General features: G+C 43.7%; 1 protein-coding gene across 3 annotated transcripts in view; it reads right to left on the bottom strand.

The window, feature by feature from the left end:
* Positions 1-26,190, bottom strand: part of PKP2 (plakophilin 2) — an 88,396-nt gene that overhangs the window by 47,513 nt on the left and 14,693 nt on the right. For 2 of the 3 annotated variants that reach the window (XM_044281442.1, XM_044281443.1), the window contains exon 2: positions 1,303-1,403. In XM_044281442.1, the coding sequence (XP_044137377.1) occupies positions 1,303-1,403 (101 nt within the window). Of the gene's footprint in view, positions 1-1,302; positions 1,404-12,349; positions 12,613-26,190 lie in introns of those variants that run through there. The other variant, XM_044281444.1, reaches the window with a different exon arrangement.

Here is a 26,190-nt window from a genome sequence, read left to right as displayed (position 1 = left end):
GCTTCATTACTGCTTAAAAGCAGAGTTCTCACAGAAGCATGATGAGGATGATGATCAGTCTGATTATTAAGGGTTTGTCTCATCTTTATAAACCTTTACAAGTGGATGGGAAAACTACTTATACGCATGTATAGACTATATATAAAGCCGTAGGGAGTGACCCCAGATTTTCGACTATTGACAACATGCACCAGTTAGGCTCCTTTCACACTAGCGTTCGCTGGTCCGCTCGTGAGCTCCGTTTGAAGGAGCTCACGAGCGGACCTGAACACCTCTGTCCAGCCCTGATGCAGTCTGAATGGAGCGGATCCGCTCAGACCGCATCAGTCTGGCGGCGTTCGGGTGTCCGCCTGGCCGTGCGGAGGCGAGCGGATCCGTTCAGACTTACAATGTAAGTCAATGGGAACGGATCCGCTTGAAGATGTCACCCTGTGGCTCAATCTTCAAGCGGATCCGTCCCCCATTGACTTTACATTGAAAGTCTGAACGGATCCGCTCAGGCTGCTTTCACACTTAGATTTTTTTCTAAGTTATTAATGCAGACGGATCCGTACTGAACGGAGCCTCCGTCTGCATTAATATGATCGGATCCGTTCAGAACGGATCCGATCAAACGCTAGTGTGAAAGTAGCCTTACTGTTATTTTAATACATACAGTATTAATATACCCTATATGGATAAAAGTATTGGGACCCCCACACATTATACCTACAGGAGATTTTATGACATCCCATTCTAAATCCATAGGCAATAATATAGAGTGGCCCTCCCCTCTCCATTTTCCAGCTTAGTCAGCTTCCATTCTTCGTGGAAGGCTTTCTATAAGATTTTGGAGTGTGTCTGTGGATAATTTTGCCCAGTCACCCAGATAAACATCAGTGATGATGTTGGATGAGAGGTCCTGGTCCACAATCTCCATTCTAGTTTATCCCAAATATATTCAATAAGGGTTGAGGTCAGGGTTCTGTGTAGGCCAGTCAAGTTCTTCCACACCAACCTCACCCAACCATGTCTTCATAGACATCATGCATTGGGGCACAGTCATGCTGAAACGGACAAAAAGCTTTCCCCCAACTGTTCCCACAAAGTTGGAAGCATACAATTGTCCAAAATGTCTGGTTATGTTGAAGCATTAAGATTTCCCTTCACTGGAACTAAGAAGCCTCGCCCAACCCCTGAAGAACAACCCGAAACTTTACAGTTGGCACAAAGCAGTCAGGCAGGTAATGTTCCCCTGGCATTCACCAAACCCAGACTCCATTCTTTGTCCCAGTTGATACCAGATAAAAGCTGTTCCCTTACCTTCATAGTGTCATATTTGGAAGGAGATCTTATGGTGTCCCTGTGCAGGGTTGTGTTGTGAAGCCCCTGGTCTGGGAAACTCACTGCCTGGTAAATTGTTCCTGAAAAAAAGGAGAGAGAAAAATATAGCATTTTTGTTTTTGTCTCTTATTGGATTTATTTTACCAGATGTAAGGGGATGATGTTTGTGATAAACATTAGACCTATGGTAGAAAAGTGACCGTAGATCTAATGTGAGAGACATTCCCCTTTAAGAAGAATATAATAGAAACAAAAGAGAATATGCAAAAATGGATCAAAGTCGCCTGTAGGTGTGTGTACAAGTCACGGTGATCGCTCTTATCTATGCAGATTTGCGCAGAGGCTGAATATTTGAATAGTCAGGAGGTAAACAGTAGACATTTTACACATTCCGCCAGAATCTCCTTCCTATGTACATAACCACAGAGTCCTGAAAACTAAACCTGTTGCAATATATATAGGACAAGCATAAAGAGTATATGTACACACCAATCAATCATAATATTAAAACCAACTATCACATCTTAAGAGCAGTCCAGAGATTTGCTTCATAGAAGCCACATGAACATAGAGACTGGTGTCTGGAGAGGACTCAAGGTGGCCATACACATTCAATAGCTGTCGGACAAACCACAGTATTGTTGGGCTGACAGCCATCTCTCCAGACTCCCTAGAAGGCAGCTCATCTCCTGGGAGAACAAAAGGATAGGGGGAAAATATTCACGTTGCCTGATCCTTCTCTTCCGCAACATCATCTGTTGGGGTAGAGTCAGGAGCTCCCCACACACACATTAGATTGCCGATCCCGCAGAGAACGCTAATTTGTAAGGGGGACTTTACTAACATTTATGGGACAGTATTGTGGAAATTCTCTGACCTTTGCAGGGAAGGGAGAAGATGTACTGTCCTCATCACCTATTGTCAATGGTGGATACTGTATTAGGACAGTTTGGCCCATGAAAAAAAAAAATCGAGTGATCTTTTACGCAGCACCAAAAATCCTTGGTTGTCAGCTGTACATCACCCTGTGTAAACGGTAATATGCTTCTGACAAACAAGAAAACAGTATGGGGATGAACAATCATAGCTGATCGGTCATCCCCATACACCGCCAATCATTGCTGCATGTAAATGAGACAATGGTCGGGAATGAACTTTCTTAATCTTGACATTGGTCTCTCTGTCAACCCATATAAAATGGCCCTTATTGGTTGCCAGCTTTATAATAAAGATGTATCTCTGCTTGTGATGATAATGAGATGACTGCTGAGAAGTGATCTCCACTGCGGGACAAGATTTATTTTTTTGAAATATAGATCATGGGATTCAAAATTAGAAAAAGTTAAATTACCAACAATGTTGAAAATATGAGTTTACCATAAAAACTTGATGAAAACAGGTTTTTCAGCAAATTATGTTACAATAGCTCTTCTGTGCGATCAGAGCAAAGGGGCTGGCCTTCATTCCCACAAGCATCAATAAGCCTTGGGTCTCATGTTTATCTAATGCATCCATTTCATATATACTTATCTATCACATTAATATCTTTCTTTCCTCCCTTTACATCACTTCATAATGCAAAGAATTCTGCATTCCAGGTAGGCTTCATATCGGTGTATGTAATGTTCAGTTTCTATGGCAAACTATGCATTTTAAGTGTCTATTAGGACAAGTTAATCCTGTAATTTCTCCTCCTCCCAGAAGATTATCAAGCTCAGGAGCCAGTCTTGCACAGGAGTCATAGGTACTTTCCCCTTACAACAATACAAGGCAAGCATATAAAATGCAGCAAAAAGCCACAGTCACCTCCAGCAATAAACAGGTCCACTGGACATTTCACATAGAAACCCCACACAGCAACATTGCTCAGATTTTTGCAAATCTGCAAGGTTTAAATTAAACCTTCTGAACATATTTACTGAGCTCACCAAATGTTTTTATTTGAATGCAAGCGCTGTCATTATAACACTCCAACGTACATGCGTCCTCCCATGAGCGACAGGAGGAATGTCATTGCTGCTTTTAGGTACATTCTTGTACACAGGTAGAAAGTGTGGTATAACAGTTATATTCTTTTACATAGGAGGCAGTATTATAGTAGTTGTAATCTTGTACATAGGAAGCAGTATTATAGTAGTTATATTCTTGTACATAGGAGGCAGTATTATAGTAGTTATATTCTTGTACATAGGAGGAAGTATTATAGTAGTTACATTCTTGTACATAGTGGGCAGTATTATAGTAGCTATATTCTTGTATATAGGAGACAGTATTAGGGTCCATTCACACATCCGCAATTCCATTCCGCATTTTGCGTAACGGAATTGCGGACCCGTACATTTTTATGGGGCCGCACTTCTGAGTCCGCAATTCCGATCCTGAAAAAAAATAGAACATGTCACATGTCCTATTCTTGTCCGCAATAGCGGACAAGAATAGGCATATTCTCTTAGTGCCGGCAATGTGCGGTCCGCAAAATGCGGAACACACATTGCCGCTGTCCGTGTTTTGCGGATCCGCAAAACACACTCAGATGTGTGAATGGTCCCTTTTAGTTGTAATATTTCTTGGACATAGGAGGCAGTATTATAGTAATTATATTCTTGTGCATAAAAGGCAGCATTATAGTAGTTATATTCTTTTACATAGGAGGCAGTATTATAGTAGTTATATTCTTGTACATAGGGGGCAGTATTATAGTAGTTATATTCTTGTACATAGGAGGCAGTGTTATAGTAGTTATATTCTTGTACATAGGAGGCAGTATTATAATAGTTACATTCTTGTACATAGTGGGCAGTATTATAGTAGCTATATTCTTGTATATAGGAGACAGTATTAGGGTCCATTCACACATCCGCAATTCCATTCCGCATTTTGCGTAACGGAATTGCGGACCCGTACATTTTTATGGGGCCGCACTTCTGAGTCCGCAATTCCGATCCTGAAAAAAAATAGAACATGTCACATGTCCTATTCTTGTCCGCAATAGCGGCCAAGAATAGGCATATTCTCTTAGTGCCGGCAATGTGCAGTCCGCAAAATGCGGAACACACATTGCCGCTGTCCGTGTTTTGCGGATCCGCAGATCCGCAAAACACACTCAGATGTGTGAATGGTCCCTTTTAGTTGTAATATTTCTTGGACATAGGAGGCAGTATTATAGTAATTATATTCTTGTGCATAAAAGGCAGCATTATAGTAGTTATATTCTTGTACATAGGAGGCAGTATTATAGTAGTTATATTCTTGTACATAGGAGGCAGTATTATAGTAGTTATATTCTTTTGCATAGGAGGCAGTATTATAGTAGTTATATTATTTTACATAGAGGGCAGTATAATGGTAGTTATATTATTGTAAATAGGAGGCAGTATTATAGTAGTTATATTCTTATACATAGGAGGCAGTATTATAGTAGTTATATTCTTGTACATAGGAGGCAGTATTATAGTAGTTATATTCTTCTACATATGCTGTGGTCTATGGCAAACCGGCAGCAGTGAGCAGGAAGAGAGAAGGGAGACGGCACCTGCGCACAGCGCGCATCGTCTCCTCATACAGCTGATCGGTGGGGGTGCCGGGTGTCAGACCCCCGCTGATCTGATATTGATGACCTATCCTGAGGATAGGTCATGAATATTTAAATCCCAGAGAACCCCTTTAATAACCAATCTTCACCACCTTTGTTTTTTCCTTCTACCTGTAGTTTGGCATTTAAAGAGGTCTGTCAAATTATTCAGAAACTTTTGACCGTTTAAAATTTTAAAGGCGGGCGATGTGTTTCATGTAGTGCCAGAACATTAGGGCAAACATTATCTCCTAGTTTGTTCAATGAATCCAAGCGTCATAGTGAGAACAGGGTTTGGCTCCAATACAAGGGCACTTATAGGTGTGGACATGTGAAATGTACTTGTAGCAGTGTAATTAAGGTTTCTGATGATTTTAGTTCCTTGTATAATGGAGGCAAGTGTAAACGACAAACAGTACATCAGAGTGTAGTTTATCTAATGTAAAACTAGCAATGTGCAGTATGTGGGGTGCACTGCAGGGCCACTCAAGGTCAAATTCTGTAGGTATTTATCTGACACTGTTCACATTTTGACACACAATGGAGAGGTCTTACATTTAACAGCAGTGGCGTAAATAGAGTGCTATGGGCCCCTGGGCAAACTTTGGAGCACTAATCTGACCTCCATCATATGCGCTCCAGGCCTCCAGCATCAGGCCCCATCACTGCCTTACTAGAATTAGTCACAAATTAAATGGGTGGGCAGAGCCTGACATTGGTTAGGCTCCACCCACCTGTTTAATTTGTGACCAATTCCAGTAGGGCAGCGATGGGGCCTGATGCTGGAGGCCTGGAGCGCATATGGAGGTGAGATTAGAGATCTAATGGGGCCAGTTACATGTGAGCGCAGCAGGCCCCCTTATTACTAATATACACTGAACAAAAATATAAACGCAACACTCTTGGTTTTGCTCCCATTTTGCATGAGCTGAACTCAAAGATCTGAAACATTTTCTACATACACAAAAGACCCAATACTCTTAAATATCGTTCACAAATCTGTCTAAATCTGTGTTAGTGAGCACTTCTCCTTTGCCGAAATAATCCATCCCACCTCACAGGTGTGGCATATCAAGGTGCTGATTAGACAGCATGAATATTGCACAGGTGTGCCTTAGACTGCCCACAATAAAAGACCACTCTGAAATGTGCACAGTTTTGCCTTACTGAAGAGGGGGGGGGGGGGGGGGTCAGAAAACCAGTCAGTATCTAGTGTGGCCACCTTTTGCCTCACGCAGTGCAACACATCTCCATCGCATAGAGTTGATCAGGCTGTTGATTGTGACCTGTGGAATGTTGGTCCACTCCTCTTCAATAGCTGTGCAAAGTTGCATAATATTGGCAGGAACTGGAACACGCTGTCGTATACGCCGATCCAGAGCATCCCAAACATGCTCAATGGGTGACATGTCCGGTGTGTATACTGGCCATGCAAGAACTGGGATGTTTTCAGCCTCCAGGAATTGTGTACAGATCCCTGCAATATGGGGCTTTGCATTATCATGCTGCAACATGAGGTGATGGTCGTGGATGAATGGCACAACAATGGGCCTCAGGATCTCATCACGGTATCTCTGTGCATTCAAAATGCCATCAATAAAATGCACCTGTGCTTGTTGTCCATAACATAGGCCTGCCCATACCATAACCCCACCGCCACCATGGGCAACTCGATCCACAACATTGACGTCAGCAAACCGCTGACCCACACGACACCACACACGCTATCTGCCATCTGCCCTGAACAGTGAAAAACGGAACTTATCCGTGAACAGAATGCCTCTCCAACGTGCCAGACACCATTGAATGTGAGCATTTGCCCACTCTGTTGTGAGGCCGGTTGAATGTACTGCCAAATTCTCTGAAACGCCTTTGGAGACGGCTTATGGTAGAGAAATGAACATTGATTGCACGGGCAACAGCTCTGGTAGACATTCCTGCAGTCCGCATGCCAATTGCATACTCCCTCAAACATGCTGTGTGATCAAACTGCACATTTCAGAGTGGCCTTTTATTGTAGGCAGTCTAAGGCACACCTGTGCAATATTCATGCTCTAATCAGCACCTTGATATGCCACACCTGTGAGGTGGGATGGATTATCTTGGCAAAGGAGAAGTGCTCACTAACAAAGATTTATAGACAGATTTGTGAACAATATTTGAGACTAATGGGTCTTTTGTGTATGTAGAAAATGTTTCAGATCTTTGAGTTCAGCTCATACAAAATGGGAGCAAAACTGAAAGTGTTGCGTTTATATTTTTGTTCAGTGTATTATGCAGTTTCTGATTATCTGCGTATGAGCGACTCCTCCTCTGGTCTATACAAGTTATGTGGAGTCTGTTTGCCATTATGCTACAAGTAAGAGTGTATTGTACAATGGAAACGCGTCAGTGCACATTGATTGTCCTGTACCTATGGATGTATGAATCAATAAAAGAGTTTCTGTTTTTATATGGTGGTTGGAACGTGTATTCCTTCTGCAGTTTTATAATGGTTATATTCTTATACATAGGAGCAGTATTATAGTAATTACTGTATATTCTTGTACATAGGGGCAGTATTATAGTAGTTATATTCTTGTACATAGGGGGCAGTATTAAGTTACTGTATATTCTTGTACGTAGGGGGTAGTATTATAGTAGTTATATTCTTGTACATAGGAGACAATATTATAGTAGTTATATCCTTGTACATAGGATGCAGTATTACAGTAGATATATATATATATATATATTCTTTTACATACATGTCAGTATTATAGTAATTATATAGTTACACATAGTAGCAGTATTTTAGTAGCTCTATTCTTGTACATAGGAGACAGTGTTATAGTAGTTATACTCTTGTTCATAGGGGGCAGTATATTGTAATTATATTCTTGTACATAGGGGGCAGTATTATAGTAGTTACAATGTTCTACATAGTTGCAGTATTATAGTAGTTATATTCTTGTACATAGGGGATGGTATTATAGTAGTAGTTTCATTTTTGTACAGAGGGGCAGTATTATAGTAGTTCTATCCTTGTAGGTACAGGCAGTATTATAGTAGTTATAGTCTTCTATATAGGCTGCAATAGTATACTGTTGCAGTCTATGCTATAAGGGATCAGAAGATTGCATGTACAGAACCCCTAAGTGGACTAAATTGCAGTGTAAAAAAAAATAAAACCCCACAAAAATATAAAACATTCTAAGGGCCCTTTCACACTTGCGTTGTCCGGATCCGGCGTGTACTCCACTTGCCGGAGGTACACGCCGGATCCGGAAAAACGCAAGTGTACGGAAAGCATTTGAAGACGGATCCGTCTTCAAAATGCTTTCAGTGTTACTATGGCAGCCAGGACGCTATTAAAGTCCTGGTTGCCATAGTAGGAGCGGGGAGCGGGGGAGCGGCATACTTACAGTCCGTGCGTCTCCCGGGGCGCTCCAGAGTGACGTCAGAGCGCCCCAGGCGCATGGATGACGTGTACATGCGATCACGTCATCCATGCGCCTGGGGCGCCCTGACGTCACTCTGAAGCGCCCCGGGAGCCGCACGGACTGTAAGTATGCTGCTCCCCCGCTCCCCACTACACTTTACCATGGCTGCCAGGACTTTAGCGTCCCGGCAGCCATGGTAACCATTCAGAAAAAGCTAAACGTCGTATCCGGCAATGCGCCGAAACGACGTTTAGCTTAAGGCCGGACTCGGATCAATGCCTTTCAATGGGCATTCATTCCGGATCCGGCCTTGCGGCAAGTGTTCAGGATTTTTGGCCGGAGCAAAAAGTACTGCATGCTGCGGTATTTTCTCCGGCCAAAAAACGTTCCGTTCCGGAACGGAAGACATCCTGATGCATCCTGAACGGATTTCTCTCCATTCAGAATGCATTAGGATAATCCTGATCAGGATTGTTCCGGCATAGAGCCCCGACGACGGAACTCTATGCCGGAACCGGCCAATGCAAGTGTGAAAGGGCCCTAACCCTCCTTTCCAATTTTACATATAAAAATAAACACTACAAAATAAGCATAATTACAAAAGGTATTAGAGATGAGCAAATTTCATATTTTGAAATTCGTTCATGCTTTGGTGGTAAAAGCAGAATTGCGTTATGGATTCCGTTACCACAGACCATAACGCAATTCTGTGATGGAATGCATAACGGAATGCCTTTAGAGGCATTCCGTCATAATAGAAGTCTATGGGCTGCAAAACGGATCCGTCCCATTTCTCTTAGGGCTCATGCACTCGAACGTATTTTTTTCCTTGTCTGTTTCATTTTTTAATTGTTTGCGGACCGTTTGCGGAACCATTCACTTCAATAGGTCCGCAAAAAAAATAAAAATAAGAAGTTACTCCGTGTGCATTCCGTTTCCGTATGTCCGTATTTCAGTTCTGCAAAGAAATAGAACATGTTCTATTATTGTCCGCATTATGGACAAGGAAAGTACTGTTCTATTAGGGGCCAGTTGCTCCGTTCCGCAAAATACGGAATGCACACGGATGCTATCCTTTTTTTTTTTGCGGATCCGTTTTTTTGCGGACCGCAAAATACATATGGTCATGTGCATGAGCCCTCATGCAGGGGAGTCCTCTCCTGCATAACGGAAACAGGACGGATCCGTTTTGCAGCCCATAGACTTCTATTATGACGGAATGAATAACATAATGCCTCTAAAGGCATTCCGTTAGGCATACTGTCATAGGATTATGTTATGGTCTGTGGTAATGGAATCCATAACGCAATTCTGCTTTTACCACCAAACGAAGCGTGGACGAATTTCATAACATATAATTCGCTCATCTCTAATAGGTATCATTGTGTCTGAAAATGTCCAAACTATTAAAATATCATATTTTTCATGTGCAGTAAATGACAGCATTTTTTGGTCATCTCGTCCTTCCCTAAAATTTTATAAAAAGTGATTTTAAAAAGTTGCATATACCCCAAAATGGTAGCAATAAAAACAAAAGCTCATCTGCAAAACAAAAACCAAAAAAAAAAAAAAACAACAAGTTCTCACACAGCTCTGTGGACAAAAACATAAAAAGTTATGAGTGTCCAAATATGTTGAAAATGCAGAATTTTTTTATTTTCGTATTGCTGTAATTGTACTGACCTGCAGAATAGGCTGATCATGTCATTTTTAGCGTAAAATTAACATCATAAAAATAAAACCTGAAAAACGATAGCAGAGGATACAGTGAATGAATTTTTGTTCCACCAAAAGTAGACCTTCATAAGGCAGTGTGAATAGAAAAGTAAAAAAGTTAGGCATTGGAAGGTAGGGGGAAAAAAGCTAAACTGAAAATTGGTGTGGTCTTTAAAGGAGGTGTCTAACTTCAGCAAATAGAATCTATTATGCAGAGAAAGTTAATACACGCCAATTACTAATGTATTGTTATTGTCCATATTGCCTCCTTTGCTGGCTGGATTCATTTTTCCATCACATTATACACTGCTCGTTTCCATGGCTACGACCACCCTGCAACCCATCAGCAGTGGTCGTGCTTGGACACTATAGGAAAAAGCACCAGCCTATGTGAGCTCCCACAGTCCCAGGCATCGGAGAGGCTGATGTTTTTAACTATAGTGCGGAAGCACGACCACCACTGATAGATTGCAGGGTGGTCGTAACCATGGAAATGAACAGTGTATACGTGTACGTGATAAACGCCACTTTCTGAAGACAACCCCTTTAAGGGGTTAACATTGATTTTGACTGCAAATGCCCGTTAATAAGCTCAAGGCTTTGGTCACCCACGCAACATTTCCTGAGAAAATATAAAAAAGACAGGAGTTTCACTAACCACGTGAGCTATAAGTACGATGCAGCAGTCAGTGAAAGAAAGGAGGATTTGGGGTGAAGGTTATATATATATAAGTCTACATAGCACGATATGGATATTTATACAGGGATTTACTGTCTGGCAGCAATCTCCCATAAGACTTTGTAATCAGTACTTCATTTACCAGTCAGGATCGGGGTTTCCGATGAGTGGATAAGTATGATTGTCAGCAATCGGGTAGGCTCAATATTATATAATAAAAGCACTAGAAAGGAGTGTGATACAAATAACTACCGCAAGCAGTGGCGTAGCTAGAAATGACTGGGTCCCACAGAAAATTTTTGAATGGAACCCCCCTCCCCCAGTAATTTTTTCGCAACCCCTTCCTTTCATGCCGCCCCCATTCCTGTGGCTAGTAAAGATCACTCTCTCAGACCAGGCCTGGCTGCTGTTCCATCCGTTTTCTACACTGTCTATACTGCCACTGAATATAATTTCATTGTGTAATACTGTTGAGGGGGCCCTGACAAAATCTTTTAGTCCTCCTCCTCCTGGATGGGCCCCTTCTGGGTCAGGGTCCCAAAGCAGCCACTTCCCCTGCTTCCCCTATAGTTACGCCCCTGACTGCAAGCATGTTCATTCTGAACACTCAGACAGCAATGAGGCTAAGGGCTTATGCACACAATAGTTGTCTTTTTTTGTCCATGTCCGTTCCTTTTTTTGTTTCTGAAGCATTCACTTCAATGGGGCCGCAAAGAAACGGACATGACTGTGTGTGCATTCTGTTTCCGTACATCTGCATGTCTGACCTCCATAACTAGAAAATGTCCTATTATTGTCCGCATAACGGACAAGGATAGGACCGCTCTATTTTGTTCTGTTCTGCAAAATACGAAATGCATACTGCCGATACGTGTTTTGCAGACCTGCAATTTGCGGACAGCAAAACATTCAACAGTCATGTGCATGAGCCCTAATACAGAGCAGTAGGCATAATGTGTGCTGCCATGTGGCGCTCAGTGTGGCACCGTATTATGAACATATTCTAACTTTTCTTTCTCAGAGGGAGTACCTCCTTAAAGAAGACCTGTCACCTCGCTCGATATTGCATTCTTCATGAAATGGAGCCTGTGTCGTTCCTTCGTTATTCTTGCAAGAAATCTAGGAATAGACTGAAAACCGGGTGATACCAGTATGTGTGGCTGGTGTCCCTAAATTGACTGACACCGTTCAATCAATCCTGCCAGTGTCAGACAGTAGAGATGCACCCCGTTTGACAAGGAGACTGATAACACCCAGCTGTCAATTTATAATAGAGGGACAACAGAGGAATAACAGAGGAACAGCACAATGCTTAGTTCTTACAAAAGATGCTCCACAATTATGTACTAAAAAGAAGACGTCAGGAGTGGTGACAGGTCTTCTTTACTATGGCATCAGATTTAGCAGCCATACGCATCCAGGTATGATACTGGAGGTAGGTAGAGCATCAGAGACAATTCAAATCCATGACACACATATAAGCTCTGACCTGCTGAGAATTTTTTTTTTTATAGAAAACTTGTAAAAATATCCTACAATTTCCCAGCTCAGATGGCCACCATGATAATTATTATAAAGAATAAAAATATAAAATGATAAAAATAAATACCAGTAAAATAAAATACAATAAAATTTTACCTGTACTAAACATCCCAAATTGTTTATGGCTGGACACACAAGGCAAATAAATGCTCACTAGATCCAAGTAAGGCTACTGGTGGGAGCTTCAGAGAGACCCAAGACAATGTAAAGGTCCAATATCTTCCACAAAAGAAGGCCAGATCCTTCCTCTTCAGGTGACTTTTGGCTGGGGTGGGATGCAAGGGAATTTTGGTTGTTCTACCCTGGAGAAATGATATGGGGTCTGACTGCACTCTGTGCCCTGCCTGATAGAATACTGTTCTTGGGCTTTCTAGATCTGAAAGACCAAAGATGGCTGAGTTATTTGAGTTTGACCCTTGTATCATGTTCTGGCTTATCTCTGCCCTTTCAATAGCTCCATGTCCAGATATCTTCTCATGTCCTCTCACACGCTCTGGCAGTGATGCAGACTTATATGGAGGTTTTGCAGCATAGAGCCATAAAATACTACTTTACTTTTCAGTGGAAGTTCCTATGAAAATAGCAGTAACTTGAATACATTTTATTTGCACTGGCACAGATAGTTGGCCAACAGTCATTCATTCAACATACCTGATCTGTTGTACTCCAGGGGATATTTCCCTCTCCGTTAAGAACACATGCATGCTCTGCCATAATCAATGTGCCCATATGTATGGGGGCATTGGGAGGGTGTTGGACAATGACATATCTTCTGGTGGCTGACTGTTTAAGGAGGGTAGACAGGGACTGGGGGTCCCCTTCTCCCCCCCCCCTTTCCCTTCATAGTTCTTTTAGGGCACTTTGCTGGCCCCTGTTTGGGAGTTTAAGGGTTAGGAGTCAGGGAAGGGTTAATAGTTAGTGAGGCAGGAAGAGGAGGTGGGTTGCGGGAGGGTACTTAGGTGCTGGTCCCACCCATTCTCTCCCTCTTGATCGGAAGCGCGGTGCCCACCCTCCCTCCCTTTTGTAGGAGATATTTTGAGGTTTCATGTTATTTAATATTTAATTTGGCAATGTGTATGCCCCCAAGGGGAGCAGTATGCGGGTTTTGAAGAACTTTTTTCAGCTGGCGGCAATTTACTGTTACCAAACAAGTTGTTAATGATGGGTTTGGCGGAACTGCCCGTTGGGAGTCCAGTGGTTGGCAGAGCGCGCGGTTTTATAATGTTTGCCGTTTATAAATAATAAATATAGCTGTGGCCGACTACCACCCTGCAATAAAGAAGTTAAAGGAAAGAATGCGGTCAGTGTCCTTATTTGGGGGATGGTTATAAGTACGGGCCAGTGTGGGTAGGGGTGTCCCCTCCCCTCCCTCATCCCTTTGTTATTACCAACAGTCTTATGTGCTCTTATGGTATAATTTCCCATAAGTCACTCTTACAGTATGTACAGATTTTAACAGTAATACTTTACTTGTCATTGGAAGTTCTTATCGAAAGAAACTCCGGGCTGATCTCGAACACAAGGCGCTAATGTACCCCTAAAGCCTTTTACACAGGGTGATGCTCAGGCAACTATTCATTTCTGATAATTGCCTGACTGTTAGGCCCCATTCACATGACCGTAAGGGCTCTGCAACGGTATTGTGGTCCGCAATACATGGGCACTGGCCATGCGCACTCCTGGTGCGGATGTGGACCTATTGACTTAAATGGGTCCGCGATCCGAAAAATATGGCAAAAGATAGGACATGTCCTATATTTTGCGGAGCGGAGGCACGGATCAGAAGTCAACGGAAACACTCTGAAGTGCTTCCCTGGGCTTTTGGGTCTGTGCTTCCACACCACAAAAGATAAGACATGATAAGACAGAGGTAAGTAAAGGGAGAGATTCTCAGGGTGAGGAGTAGAGTAATGCTAGGAGTTGTGGTTATTTAACTGAGATTGTATCTTAGGGTTGAAGGGAGGGATGTTATTTACGTGGGACTGTATGTTGGAGTGGGGTGGAGTTATGTTATTTACATGGAACGGAATGTTGAGGGGATGATTTAATTACATGGGACTGCATGTTGGAGATGGCTGGGGCAGGGTGATGTTATTTACATGAGACTGTGTTGAAGGTGGCTGTGGAGGGGGTGATGTTGTTTACATGGGACTGTATGTTGAAGAAGGCTGTTGGAGGGGCTGATGTTATTTACATGGGACTGTATGTTGGAGGTGGCTGGGGAGAGGATGATGTTATTTACATGGGACTGTATGTTGATGGCGGCTGTGGGAGGGAGTGATGTTATTTACGTGGGACTAAATGTTGGAGGGGGATGGGGTGGGGGTGATGTTATTTACATTGGACTGAATGTTGAGGGGGGTGATGTTTACATGGGATTGCATGTTGGAGCTGGCTAGGTAGGGAGTGATATTATTTACATGGGACTGTATGTTGAAGGCAGCTGGGCAGGGGGGTGATGTTATTTACATGGGACTGTATATTGGAGGGGCTGAAGGGAGGGAAATTATGTTATTTACATGGGACTGTATATTGGAAGGGGCTGGAGAGATGGTGTGATGTTATTTACATGGGGCTCTATGGCAGAGGGATGGAAATAGTGTTATTTACATGGAACTGTATAGTGGAAGGGCTGAGGAATTAACATTTCTAAGGACACTAAAGGGAAGAATATAACTACAGGTAGCACTGCAGGGGGGCCTTATACATACTGGGGGCATTGTAGGGGCATTTTAAATACAGAGGACATTATAGGTGTCTTATCTACATGTATTTGTACATGCCCTCATTATCTCCCGCCTAGACTACTGCAACATTCTCCTCTGTGGCCTTCCATCTAGCACTCTCGCACTCCTCCAATCTATCCTCAACTCTGCTGCCCGACTAATCCACCTCTCACCCTATTATTCCTCTGCCTCTCCCCTTTGCCAATCTCTTCACTGGCTCCCCATTGCCCAACGAATTCACTTCAAAGTACTTACAAATACATACAAGGCCGTCCATAACCTGTCCCCTCCCTACATCTCTGAGCTACTTTCCCGATACACCCCCACACGCACTCTCCGATCCTCACAAGACCTCCTTCTCTCCTCTCCTCGCCTCTTCCCACAATCGCATCCAAGATTTCTCCCGTGCATCCCCCATACTCTGGAACTCGCTACCCCAACATATCAGACTCTCACCTACAGTGGAATCCTTCAAAAGAAACCTGAAAACCCACCTCTTCAGACAAGCCTACAACCAGTGACCCTGCTGCCTCTATACCGCCATGACCAACTTAACCCGCACCTACTGTGTCCTTCTCCCATACCATGTAGATTGTAAGCCCTCACGGGCAGGGCCCTCTCTCCTTCTGTACCAGTTTGTAACTCATTTTGTTTATGATTAGTGCAATTGTCTGTATTATGTATGTGCACCCCTTATCATATGTACAGCGCTATGGAATGAATGGCGCTTAAATAATAAATAATAATAATAATAATAATTACTACTGGGGGCTCTATAGGAGTGACTTATAGATCTGCCTTTTTTCTCTATGGGGGGCCTTATTACTACTGAGAGGTCTGTAGAGAGCTTTATTACCACTGGGGAACAATATGGGGGGGGGGCTTATTTCTACTGGGGGCTTTGTGAGGGCATTATTAATACTGGAGGGCTTTTCTACTAATGGAGGCATTCTTGGGGAGCACTATCACTGTTGGGGGCACTGTAGGGGGCAGTATAACTAATGAGGGCATTCTAGAAGCAAATTACTATTGTAATGGTGGGACTTTGAGGCACACTATTACAATGGGGGCAATATCTATATGGCACTCATTTTTGTTCAGCATAGTATATGGGGGTATTAGGGAGCACAGCAAGCAGCAGGATAACATTGTTGGGACTCAAGGTTGGGGGATGATGATTGAAAAGTCAGGAATCTAAGATGTCTGTGTGTCACACTCTGCAGAGACGAGGTGTAGCTGAAAGAAGTTGTCTGGACCGAATGGAGAAGATTAGGGATGAGCAAATCGACTTTGGATAAAACATCGGATGGAACGTACAGTATTAGAATGTATTGGCTCCGATGAGCCGCAGTTATTACTTTGTGAATTTTCGCTAGACTTCGCATAATAACTTCATAAATTAATTTCTACTGTAAAAAACCATTTCCCGAACTCTGGTTCGGATCAAAGTGGTACAGTATTCAAACTCATCCCTAGAGAATATGATGTCAGATGATCTACATCAGAGGAGACGTCACCTGGGCGGCACTGGATGCGAGAGGTATCTCCTGCTGTATAGCAAATACAGTAAAATGCGGTGTGTGGGGGGAGGGTCGACTTAAAAAAATTGCGCTACATTCATTGGGACTTGGGCCCCGGAGACCCTAGCAACGCCCCTGATACAGTTTATGAATAAAACATTCTGAATGGGGTTATTTTGGCAGTATGCACATGGGTTTCTGCAAGCCTCACTGAATTGAACTCAATGAATTGAACTGTCACAGAAATGTTGGCAACATAAATCTGCCACATGTGAAGGCCTCCTATTACTATACTTTCCCATGGATCTACAATCTACAATCAGAAAGTAAAAACAGATTAGCACAAAAGACATGGGTAATTAAAAATGATAGGTGACACATTTACTTTAACTGGTCTCCAGCGTGGGCAGAAATCTTTGTCTATAAAACAAGTTGCACCTTTCTGTGGAAGTTCTAGCCGTAGTCACATTATCATGTCAATAAACAGGACTGATAAAGATATAGCTTTCTGTGGTTATCGGGAAATTCACTGTTACACCAATCACAGTGCCTTGTAGGGCTAGCTCAATTTAATGTAATGACGCCTTGTACTTAGCAATCTGTTGCTTCATTCTGGAAAAGAGTGTTTTTAATCCATATGCAAATGAGCAGTTACGCGCACCGAAGACGGGACCAAGTCACTCTGTACGGGTTTACTCCTCCTACTTCCTCTGCCAGCCCCTCTCTCTCTGCAATTGACTGCACAAGGTTCCTGCATAGTCATATTGCCTGGCTCTGTCAGTCAAAGAAAGGGAAAGGCTGGCAGAGGAAGCAGGAGGACTAAAGGTGCAGAGTGACATGGACCTGCCTATAGTGCACCGAATTGCTCCAGAATGAAGCTATGGATTGCATAGGCATCATTACATTCAGCTGAGCTAACCCTACAAGGCCTTGTGCCTGGTGTGACAGTGAATTTCGTGGTGACAGACTCTCTTTAACCCATAAGCAATTCATTTTCTAGATATTTCTCCTAAAGAAATTGGAGTTGGGTAGTTTATAAAACCCTTCATTCTCGAATGTGTATTACAGGCTTTAAAAACCTTGCTGGAACTCATACGACAGCTAATTTCCACAAACTAGTTTTCCTCCTGTTCACATGATTCATTATTGTACTGAAATAGTTATGCCATAAAGGTGTTGCATGACACATCAAATAAACTAAAATGCCCAAAAGCCAAAAGCGATTATGAAAGCAATTTATGGTTTTTCAAGCTAGGGCTTATTTTACCGAGGAATCATAGCCATTTAAAGACAATCATAAAATAATTTGAGGTTTTAGCATCCACTAATTAAACCATATCATAAGAACATATTGAAACATAAGAGGAAATTCTGCTGAGGTCAGGGGCTGCACAAGTATATCTTCCAATGACATGTTGAAGATGTTTCTCCTACCATGGTCCACCACTGAGCCTTCCTTTATATCTGAACTGCATTCAAATAAGGGATCATTTTCATGGGCCAGTTCACAGGTCAGGATTCCGGCACAGACCGTTTATTCCTGGTCATAGCTTGTTTAAGTTACATTTATATACATCAATGGGGGTGACTGATCGCTACTATGATTGCTCATTCCCATACAGATTCTCGGCAGCACATGACTGTTTACACAGGGCGATGTACTGCCTGCAAACAATGATTTCTAGGTGCTGAATAAAAGACATATCACCTGACAAGCAAGAGCTAAGCTTATTTATCAGGCGGTCAGCGGCAAATGGGGTAATTATCGGGAATGAGCATGCCCCAAATGTTTATTAATCTGCAGCATTTTCTGCAGGACCCTGGCACACAGAATCCTGTACACACCCCGACTGAGAGGGTGGCGCTTAATAAAAGGGGGAGACTTTTTTGACTTACTACAGCCAGAGAACATCAGAAAGGCTCCTGCTCCAGCCATTTGTCTTACAGCCAGACACTGAGCAGAGATAAGGAGGGGGGGCATATCAGGGACATGCACTGAAGGTTTCATATATATATATATAGATATACAGGGTGGGCCATTTATATGGATACACCTTAATAAAATGGTAATGGTTAGTGATATTAACTTCCTGTTTGTGGCACATTAGTATATGTGAGGGGGGAAACTTTTCAAGATGGGTGGTGACCAGCATATGCTGTGAAGATACGAGATGTGCAGCACCTGAAACTACGGATACTGGAAGCCTGTGCTAGCATTTCTCCTGCGGTGTTGCTATCAGTGTGTGAAGAGTGGGAGAAGAGGGTTGCATTGACAATCCAACACTATGGGCAGCACATTGAACACATTTTATAAGTGGTCAGAAACTTGCAAATAACTCATGAAAGAATAAAGTTACGTTAAAACCAAGCACACCATTGTTTTTCTTGTGAAATTCCCGATAAGTTTTATGTGTCACAGTTGGATTCAAAATGGCCGCCATGGTCACCACCCATCTTGAAAAGTTTCCCTCCTCACATATACTAATGTGCCACAAACAGGAAGTTAATATCACCAACCATTCCCATTTTATTAAGGTGTATCCATATAAATGGCCCACCCTGTAGAATCAGTTGATCCCAGACAAAATAGCCCAGTATGCTTTGCTGTTTTTCCAACCTCCCTAATGGAAAACGAACAGACCCCTTATATTCCATAGGGCGCTTTTTGTGTCTGGCAAGCAGCTGATCTGGTAAATTCTGTTGGTTGCTCTGCTGCTTTACCTGGAATACAGTCTTAGCTTTGATGAAAACATAGCCTTAAAGGGGCTGTCCTATCTGAACATTTATGGCATATTGCTAGGATATGTCATAAGTGTCGAGTATCTGCAGATTCCATCTCTAAGACCTGCTCCTATCTCCATTACTGGCGTCCCAAAGTGAAGGAGAGCAGACAAGCATACACAGCCACCTTCCATTCACCCACCTCTAGGACTCCTGAAGAGAAGGACAGCAGCTGCGCATGTGCAGCCTCCCTTGATTTACTGTGATGGATGTTCCAAAAATAGCAGAGCTCGGCAGTCTCCGTCAGTCGCCTAGCGGTGAATACAGAGATGTCACCCTGTGTTCTCCTTGATTTCAGGGGACCCATTCTGGAGATTGGAGGAGGTCCCAGATGAGAGAGATTCACACCTATCTGATATTTATGAAATATCAGCCTAGCGATATGCCATAAATGTTGAGATGGGACAACTCCTTTAACACCTTGTAATAAGACAAAATAGAACCAAGGGAGTGGAGATGAAGGGAGAACATGTTGGAGATATCTTTAGTATGCATTTTCTGTATTTGGTGTTCCTTTACCTTTGTCAAAGGCAGGAAGGAACAAACTGCTTCGCAACTGGACCCTTTTTGAGGCCTACCAATGAAAACTGTCACAGACATTAATAAAAAATAATAATAATAATTAAATAGGTAATAGGCAGCAAATATAATTTTTTGGGCACAGTTTTTAAAATTAGGTGTAATTTTAGAATAGGCTCTTCCACAAAAATATGGGAATAAGTAGTTTTCTTATATTCTAGCTTCCAGTGTTCAGTTGCAATCAAAGTAAGACCTCATGCACATAACCGTACTTTCAGTCCGCATCCGATTTTTAATGGATCAGATGCAGACCCATTTGTTTTAATGTGGCCGCAAAAAATGCAGACAGCATATTGTGTGCCGTCAGCAACTGTATGTCCATCCGCGGCCCCACAAAAAACATAGAATATGTTCTATTCTTGTCCGTTTTGCAGACAAGGATAGGGCATTTCTACAGGAGTTAAAAGAAGAAGGCCGCGTCCACACAGCCAGGATTCTTGTTTTGTGGATCTGTGTTTTATTGCTCACAAATCGCTTACGGTCGTATGCATGAGTCCTAAATGACACCTTAAAGGGGTTCTCCGGAAATTAAGAAAATGATGATACTTAAAGTATAACTGTCATATATATATTTTTTGGAGTATTGGATTTTTTTGGAGTATTGGATTGTGGTGATTAATATCACCTTGGTGGCCCTATTTCATCTTTTCACTGTGTACTCAATTACCCCTTAATTCCACAGTTTTGTTCCCTGTACTGCCTGCTTTTACCTCTGCTTAAAATCAGGTTGCTAGGCAGGTCCGTCTATGTGTTGAAGGACGGAGGACACAGAAGCACGCAGCCTGCAAGGTCAGATTACTGACAGCCAGGGACTGTAAGTAAATGATTAAAGCCAGGTCCTCCCCAGCAGCTGATAACAGTGCCTGGGCTGTGTGGACTTCTCCCTGCCCCTGCGCTTGGCAGACGCTCCCTCACTCAGCAGAGTTGGAGAAGTAGAGTTGAAGCAGCGCAGACCAGGGAAGGGAGATCTGCCATCTGCTCAGTGTATAAATGACAGCAACGTGTGGTAAGAGGACCCCTTTGTGCTGCAGGAGATTAACCCTTTAGGGGGAGGGTTGTGGTTACTGACACTTTTGGGGGGCTATTGTTACTGGCTAGTGAGGGCAGGCGGGATTAGCCTCAGGGTGAGGGCAGTGGCAGCCATCTTAACTGAATAGTGAAATTGCAGTTTTATGCAGTCTGGTTGCTAAGGGCTGAATCTTATTAAATATGGGGTAAGTCAGTCTAATAGTAACTGATTCTGGAATATCATGTTATTAGTAACTACATATATGAAAATTGAAATTAGGGTCTAAATGTGACAGTTATCCTTTAAATAATACTTTATTATAAATATATTCCCAACTACCTTGCATTAGCTATAATGCCTCATTTTGTCTGAGGAGAAATCATAAAGAGAAACTAAATATTAGTGCACACAAAACCTGTCCTAATAACACAGCAGGACAAGTTACTTCACAACACTGAGCTAAAGAACTGCCTTATCCTCTGCTCTGCTTTTCAGGATTATGATCCTGAATACAGTTTAATATGAGCTTCAGCTGAATCTCTGTAGGAATGGAGTTCATCAGGAGACATAAAGTACAGGGAGGGTGGTGAAGATGTGAGTAATGAGCAGCAGCTCTTGTATGCATTCTCCATTACCACAGTATGCCCTTTCTGTCCGCTTTGTACTTCATGTCTCGTAATGAGCTCCTTTCCTTTAGAGATTCAGCTGAAGATCTTATCATCTGTATTGAGGATCATAATCACTGACAAGAAGAGATGAGGACGAGGCAGCTCTTTAGCTCAGTGTTGTGAGTAATTTGTCATTCTGTGTGATTAGGACAGGTTTTCTGTGTACTAATAGGATGGCAGCCATTTTATTTAACCTAATGATCGCTCACTAGACAAAATGAACCAATATAACTAATTCCATGGTCCTCCAATAGCCCACGTCCAACTCCAGTAGCCATAAATATAAAATTTTACAACAATGTAATACCCATGATGTTACCAAAGTCCTCATTTGGACAGGATTTGATATGGGGGCTGTAGCTAAACATTGCAATTCTCTTGTGGTGGTGCCAGAGGGGTTTGAAACAATAAGACTGCATCTTATCATCTGAGGAGCCTTAAAACAAAGAGACTGTTGAAAGTGAAGATCACCTGTCTGTGATATTATTGTCTGATAGACAAAACAACCATGCATATTATTTAGGATGGTTTTTAATCTCCTCGCATTATACCCATATGCACAATGAAAGGCCTGCATACAATGGCTGGTCTACATGGCCGATTGGTGTATATGCATAGGTTCAGACAATTCAAAAGCAAGACAGGCACCAATGTAATGTAATTAGCAGATCTGGCCTTACTATGAGCTCTCATATTCCCTGTAAAGCTCTTCATATAGAAAATGGGCCTATATTAACACGAGTGATGCCAGGAGTATACCATTCAGACCTTGGTGGGTGATCACAATCAGCTTGTAAACATTTCTCCAGCCGTAACCCAACCCTGTACACTTCTACCATCCAAAGGCCTCTCCGCAGAACTGGAGCCCACAGAGCAAACTGCTAAGGGTTGTGGATATGTGAAGTCTCATGTAAACCTTTTGAAGCAGATTTATCAAGACCAGTGTTTTCTACTCTGGTCTTGATATCCACTGGACCGCTGCGGGATGTACTTAAAACGTTGTATGAAGAGGTCTGTGTGTTTAAATTGCCGAGTGGCATTTGGACAATATACAGGGTGTCTGCTTTCAGATTGGTAGGGGTTAATTTAGATTTTATTTTCACATGTCAAAACTGCCCTGGCTACCAGAAATTCAGTGTCCAAATGCCCCTGACATTGAAAGGGTTAAAACTTTTTGTTGCCCTCTATTAGTAAGGTAACTATTTGACTGCCTTGGGCTGCCAGGGATTTTTACATTAATGTCTTCACTGCCCTAGACCACCATGGATACTGTAATTAACCCCTTTAACCCTTCCATTGCCCTAGACCAGTAATGGCTAACCTTGGCACTCCAGCTGTGGTAAAACTACAACTCCCAAGATGCCCCCCTTGCTTGGCTGCTCTCAGAACTCTATAGAAATAAATGGAGCATGCTGGGAGTCGTAGTTTCACCACAGCTGGAGTGCCAAGGTTAGCCATCACTGCCCTAGACTACCAGGGATTCTTACATTAACCCCTTCATAGTTCGGAAAATATCCAAGTGCTGGCTCAGCTATTTGCAGCCACCCCATAGTGGTGAATGGAGAGTTGGCTGCACTTATATGGGGCACTCTCCATTCACCACCATGGGACTTCCAAAAATAGCTGAGTGTGCTCGCTTGGCTATTTCTGGAATTCCCAGTGGAGAGCACGTCGCACATGCGCAGTGTGCGGTCATTCACTTCAGGAGCCTCCTTTGATACAACCAACAATCACAGCATCATCAGTGAACATTTGAAGATAAGACAAATCACTATTTCAGTATATACAAAGCAAATAATATTCCAGACAAAACTGTTCCATGAAGCGCACCAACACTTGAAGGATATAAGCCCAACCTTACAGACTAAGGTCTTTCCACCGAAAAGCCAACAATCCAATTTATCAACGGTCTTGTTAACCCCAGTTTTTCAACTTTTATACCCAACTGAATTGTATTAAAATAATAAAAAATAAAATAAAATGATCAGCCTCACAGCATTGCCCATTCTTTTTAGGCTACTTTCACACTAGCGTTCGGGGCTCCGCTTGTGAGTTCCGTTTGAAGGCTCTCACAAGCGGCCCCGAACGGATCCGTACAGCCCCAATGCATTCTGAGTGGATGCGGATCCGCTCAGAATGCATCAGTTTGGCACCGTTTGGCCTCCGCTCCGCTCAGCAGGCGGACACCTGAACGCTGCTTGCAGCGTTTTCGTGTCCGCCTGGCCGTGCGGAGCCAAACGGATCCGTCCAGACTTACAATGCAAGTCAATGGGGACGGATCCGTTTGACGTTGACACAATATGGTGCAATTTCAAACGGATCCGTCCCCCATTGACTTTCAATGCAAAGTCAGGAGTCCCCATCAGATCGGAGTTTGCTCCGATCCGATGGTATATTTTAACTTGAAGCGTCCCCATCACCATGGGAACGCCTCTATGTTAGAATATACCATCGGATTTGAGTTACATCGTAAACCTCAGATCCGACAGTATATTCTAACACAGAGGCGTTCCCATGGTGATGGGGACGCTTCATGTTAGAATATACTGAGAACTGTGTACACGACTGCCCCCTGCTGCCTGGCAGATGCTGCCAGGCAGCAGGGGGCAGACCCCCCCTCCCTCCCCAGTATTAAATATTACCAGTGCGGCGGCCTCCCCCTCCCTCCCTCCCCAGTGTTAAATATGACCAGTGCGGCCTCCCCCTCCCTCCCCAGTATTAAATATTACCAGTGCGGCGGCCTCCCCCTCCCTCCCTCCCCAGTATTAAATATTACCAGTGCGGCCCCCTCCCTCTATATTTATTGGTGGCCAGTGCGGATTCCAAGTATTGTGAGCAGTGCGGCCTCCCCTCTCCCCCCCCTAATTAAAATCACCCCCCCCCCCCCATCATTGGTGGCAGCGGAGAGTACCGATCGGAGTCCCAGTTTAAATCGCTGGGGCTCCGATCGGTTACCATGGCAACCAAGACGCTATTGCAGTCTTGGCTGCCATGGTTACTTAGCAATAAATACAAGCATTATACTTACCTGAAGAGCTGCGATGTCTGACCGGCCGGGCGCTCCTCCTACTGGTAAGTGACAGGTCTGTGCTATAGGCAATGCGCCGCACAGACCTTTCACTTACCAGTAGGAGGAGCTCCCGGCCGGTCAGACATCGCAGCTCTTCAGGTAAGTATAATGCTTGTATTTATTGCCAAGTAACCATGGCAGCCAAGACTGCAATAGCGTCTTGGTTGCCATGGTAACCGATCGGAGCCCCAGCGATTTAAACTGGGACTCCGATCGGTACTCTCCGCTGCCACCAATGATGGGGGGGGTGATTTTAAAGGGGTTGTCCAGGTTCAGAGCTGAACCTGGACATCCCTCCATTTTCACCCAGGCAGCCCCCCTGACATGAGCATCGGAGCAGTTCATGCTCCGATGCTCTCCTTTGCCCTGCGCTAAATCGCGCAGGGCAAAGGCATTTTTCAGAGTTCCGGTGACGTACCGGGGCTCTCTATGGGGCTGACAGGAACCCCGGTGACGTCACCGGCACTGATGGGCGGGATTTGGCTCTGCCCTAGCCAGTAAAACGGCTAGGGCAGAGCTAAAGCCCGCCCCTCAGAGCCTGTGACGTCACCGAACACACTGCTGGGCGGAAGTTACCGCCCGGCAGTGTGTTATTGTAAACACAAGAGCCTGTGCCCTGCGCGATCTAGCGCAGGGCACGGGAGCGCATCGGAGCATGAGATGCTCCGATGCCAGGCTCAGGAGGGCTGCCGGGGTGAAAATAAGGGTATGTCCGGGTTCAGCTCTGAACCCGGACAACCCCTTTAATTAGGGGGGGAGAGGGGAGGCCGCACTGCTCACAATACTTGGAATCCGCACTGGCCCGGCCACCAATAAATATAGAGGGAGGGGGCCGCACTGGTAATATTTAATACTGGGGAGGGAGGGAGGGGGAGGCCGCACAGGCCGCACTGGCCGCACTGTGCAGACACCAGACGGATCCGCTCCTAACGCAAGTGTGAAAGTAGCCTTAAATGGAAATAAACCTCCTGTAAAAGAGAGGTGCCAAAAATACAGTGACAGGTTACCTCTAGAGTGCAAGCCTAAAGGGAAGAGCCTGATTGGTATTCTACATTTTGTGCTCTTCCCATACTTCCCATACTTCAACCTCTCAGGCCCAGTTCTAGGTAGATAACGGTATATCAGGGTAAAACTGATCTACCGCAAGCCATCATGCAAGGTCACTGTAGTGTAGTAAAGTTTTTGAAATACAGGTGAAACTTCCACATACTGTCACGAGGGTGTCAAGAGCCACGTCTGACTCCGTTATACCCGGGGTCAGGAAGTCGCAGCGGGTGGCTGCGCGCTCTATGTCTAAAGATCACGGTGTTTCTTAGTGTTTGTTTTCTGTGTTTGCCTTGCTATCCTTTTTGTCTCACTCAGGGATCCGTATCTTCTCCTCCTCAGCTGTTTCTTGTCTGCCACTCCCAAACTCCTTATATTCTCCTCTCACACTTCTCTTGTTGCCAGTTATAGAGCTTCCTGCCTGGACATCTATGCTGACCCACTGGAGCTGAGAATCTGGTTGTTGTTCCAGAGTGCTACCCTCCGGATCCCTGTTGGGATTTTGTTGTCTCCTGTTGTTGCCCACCTGGGATTATATGT

The sequence above is a fragment of the Bufo gargarizans genome, chromosome 2 (assembly GCF_014858855.1).
Source record: "Bufo gargarizans isolate SCDJY-AF-19 chromosome 2, ASM1485885v1, whole genome shotgun sequence".
Classification (NCBI taxonomy): domain Eukaryota; kingdom Metazoa; phylum Chordata; class Amphibia; order Anura; family Bufonidae; genus Bufo; species Bufo gargarizans.
Note: the sequence above shows the minus strand (reverse complement) of the source record. Positions and strands in the feature narration are given on the sequence as shown.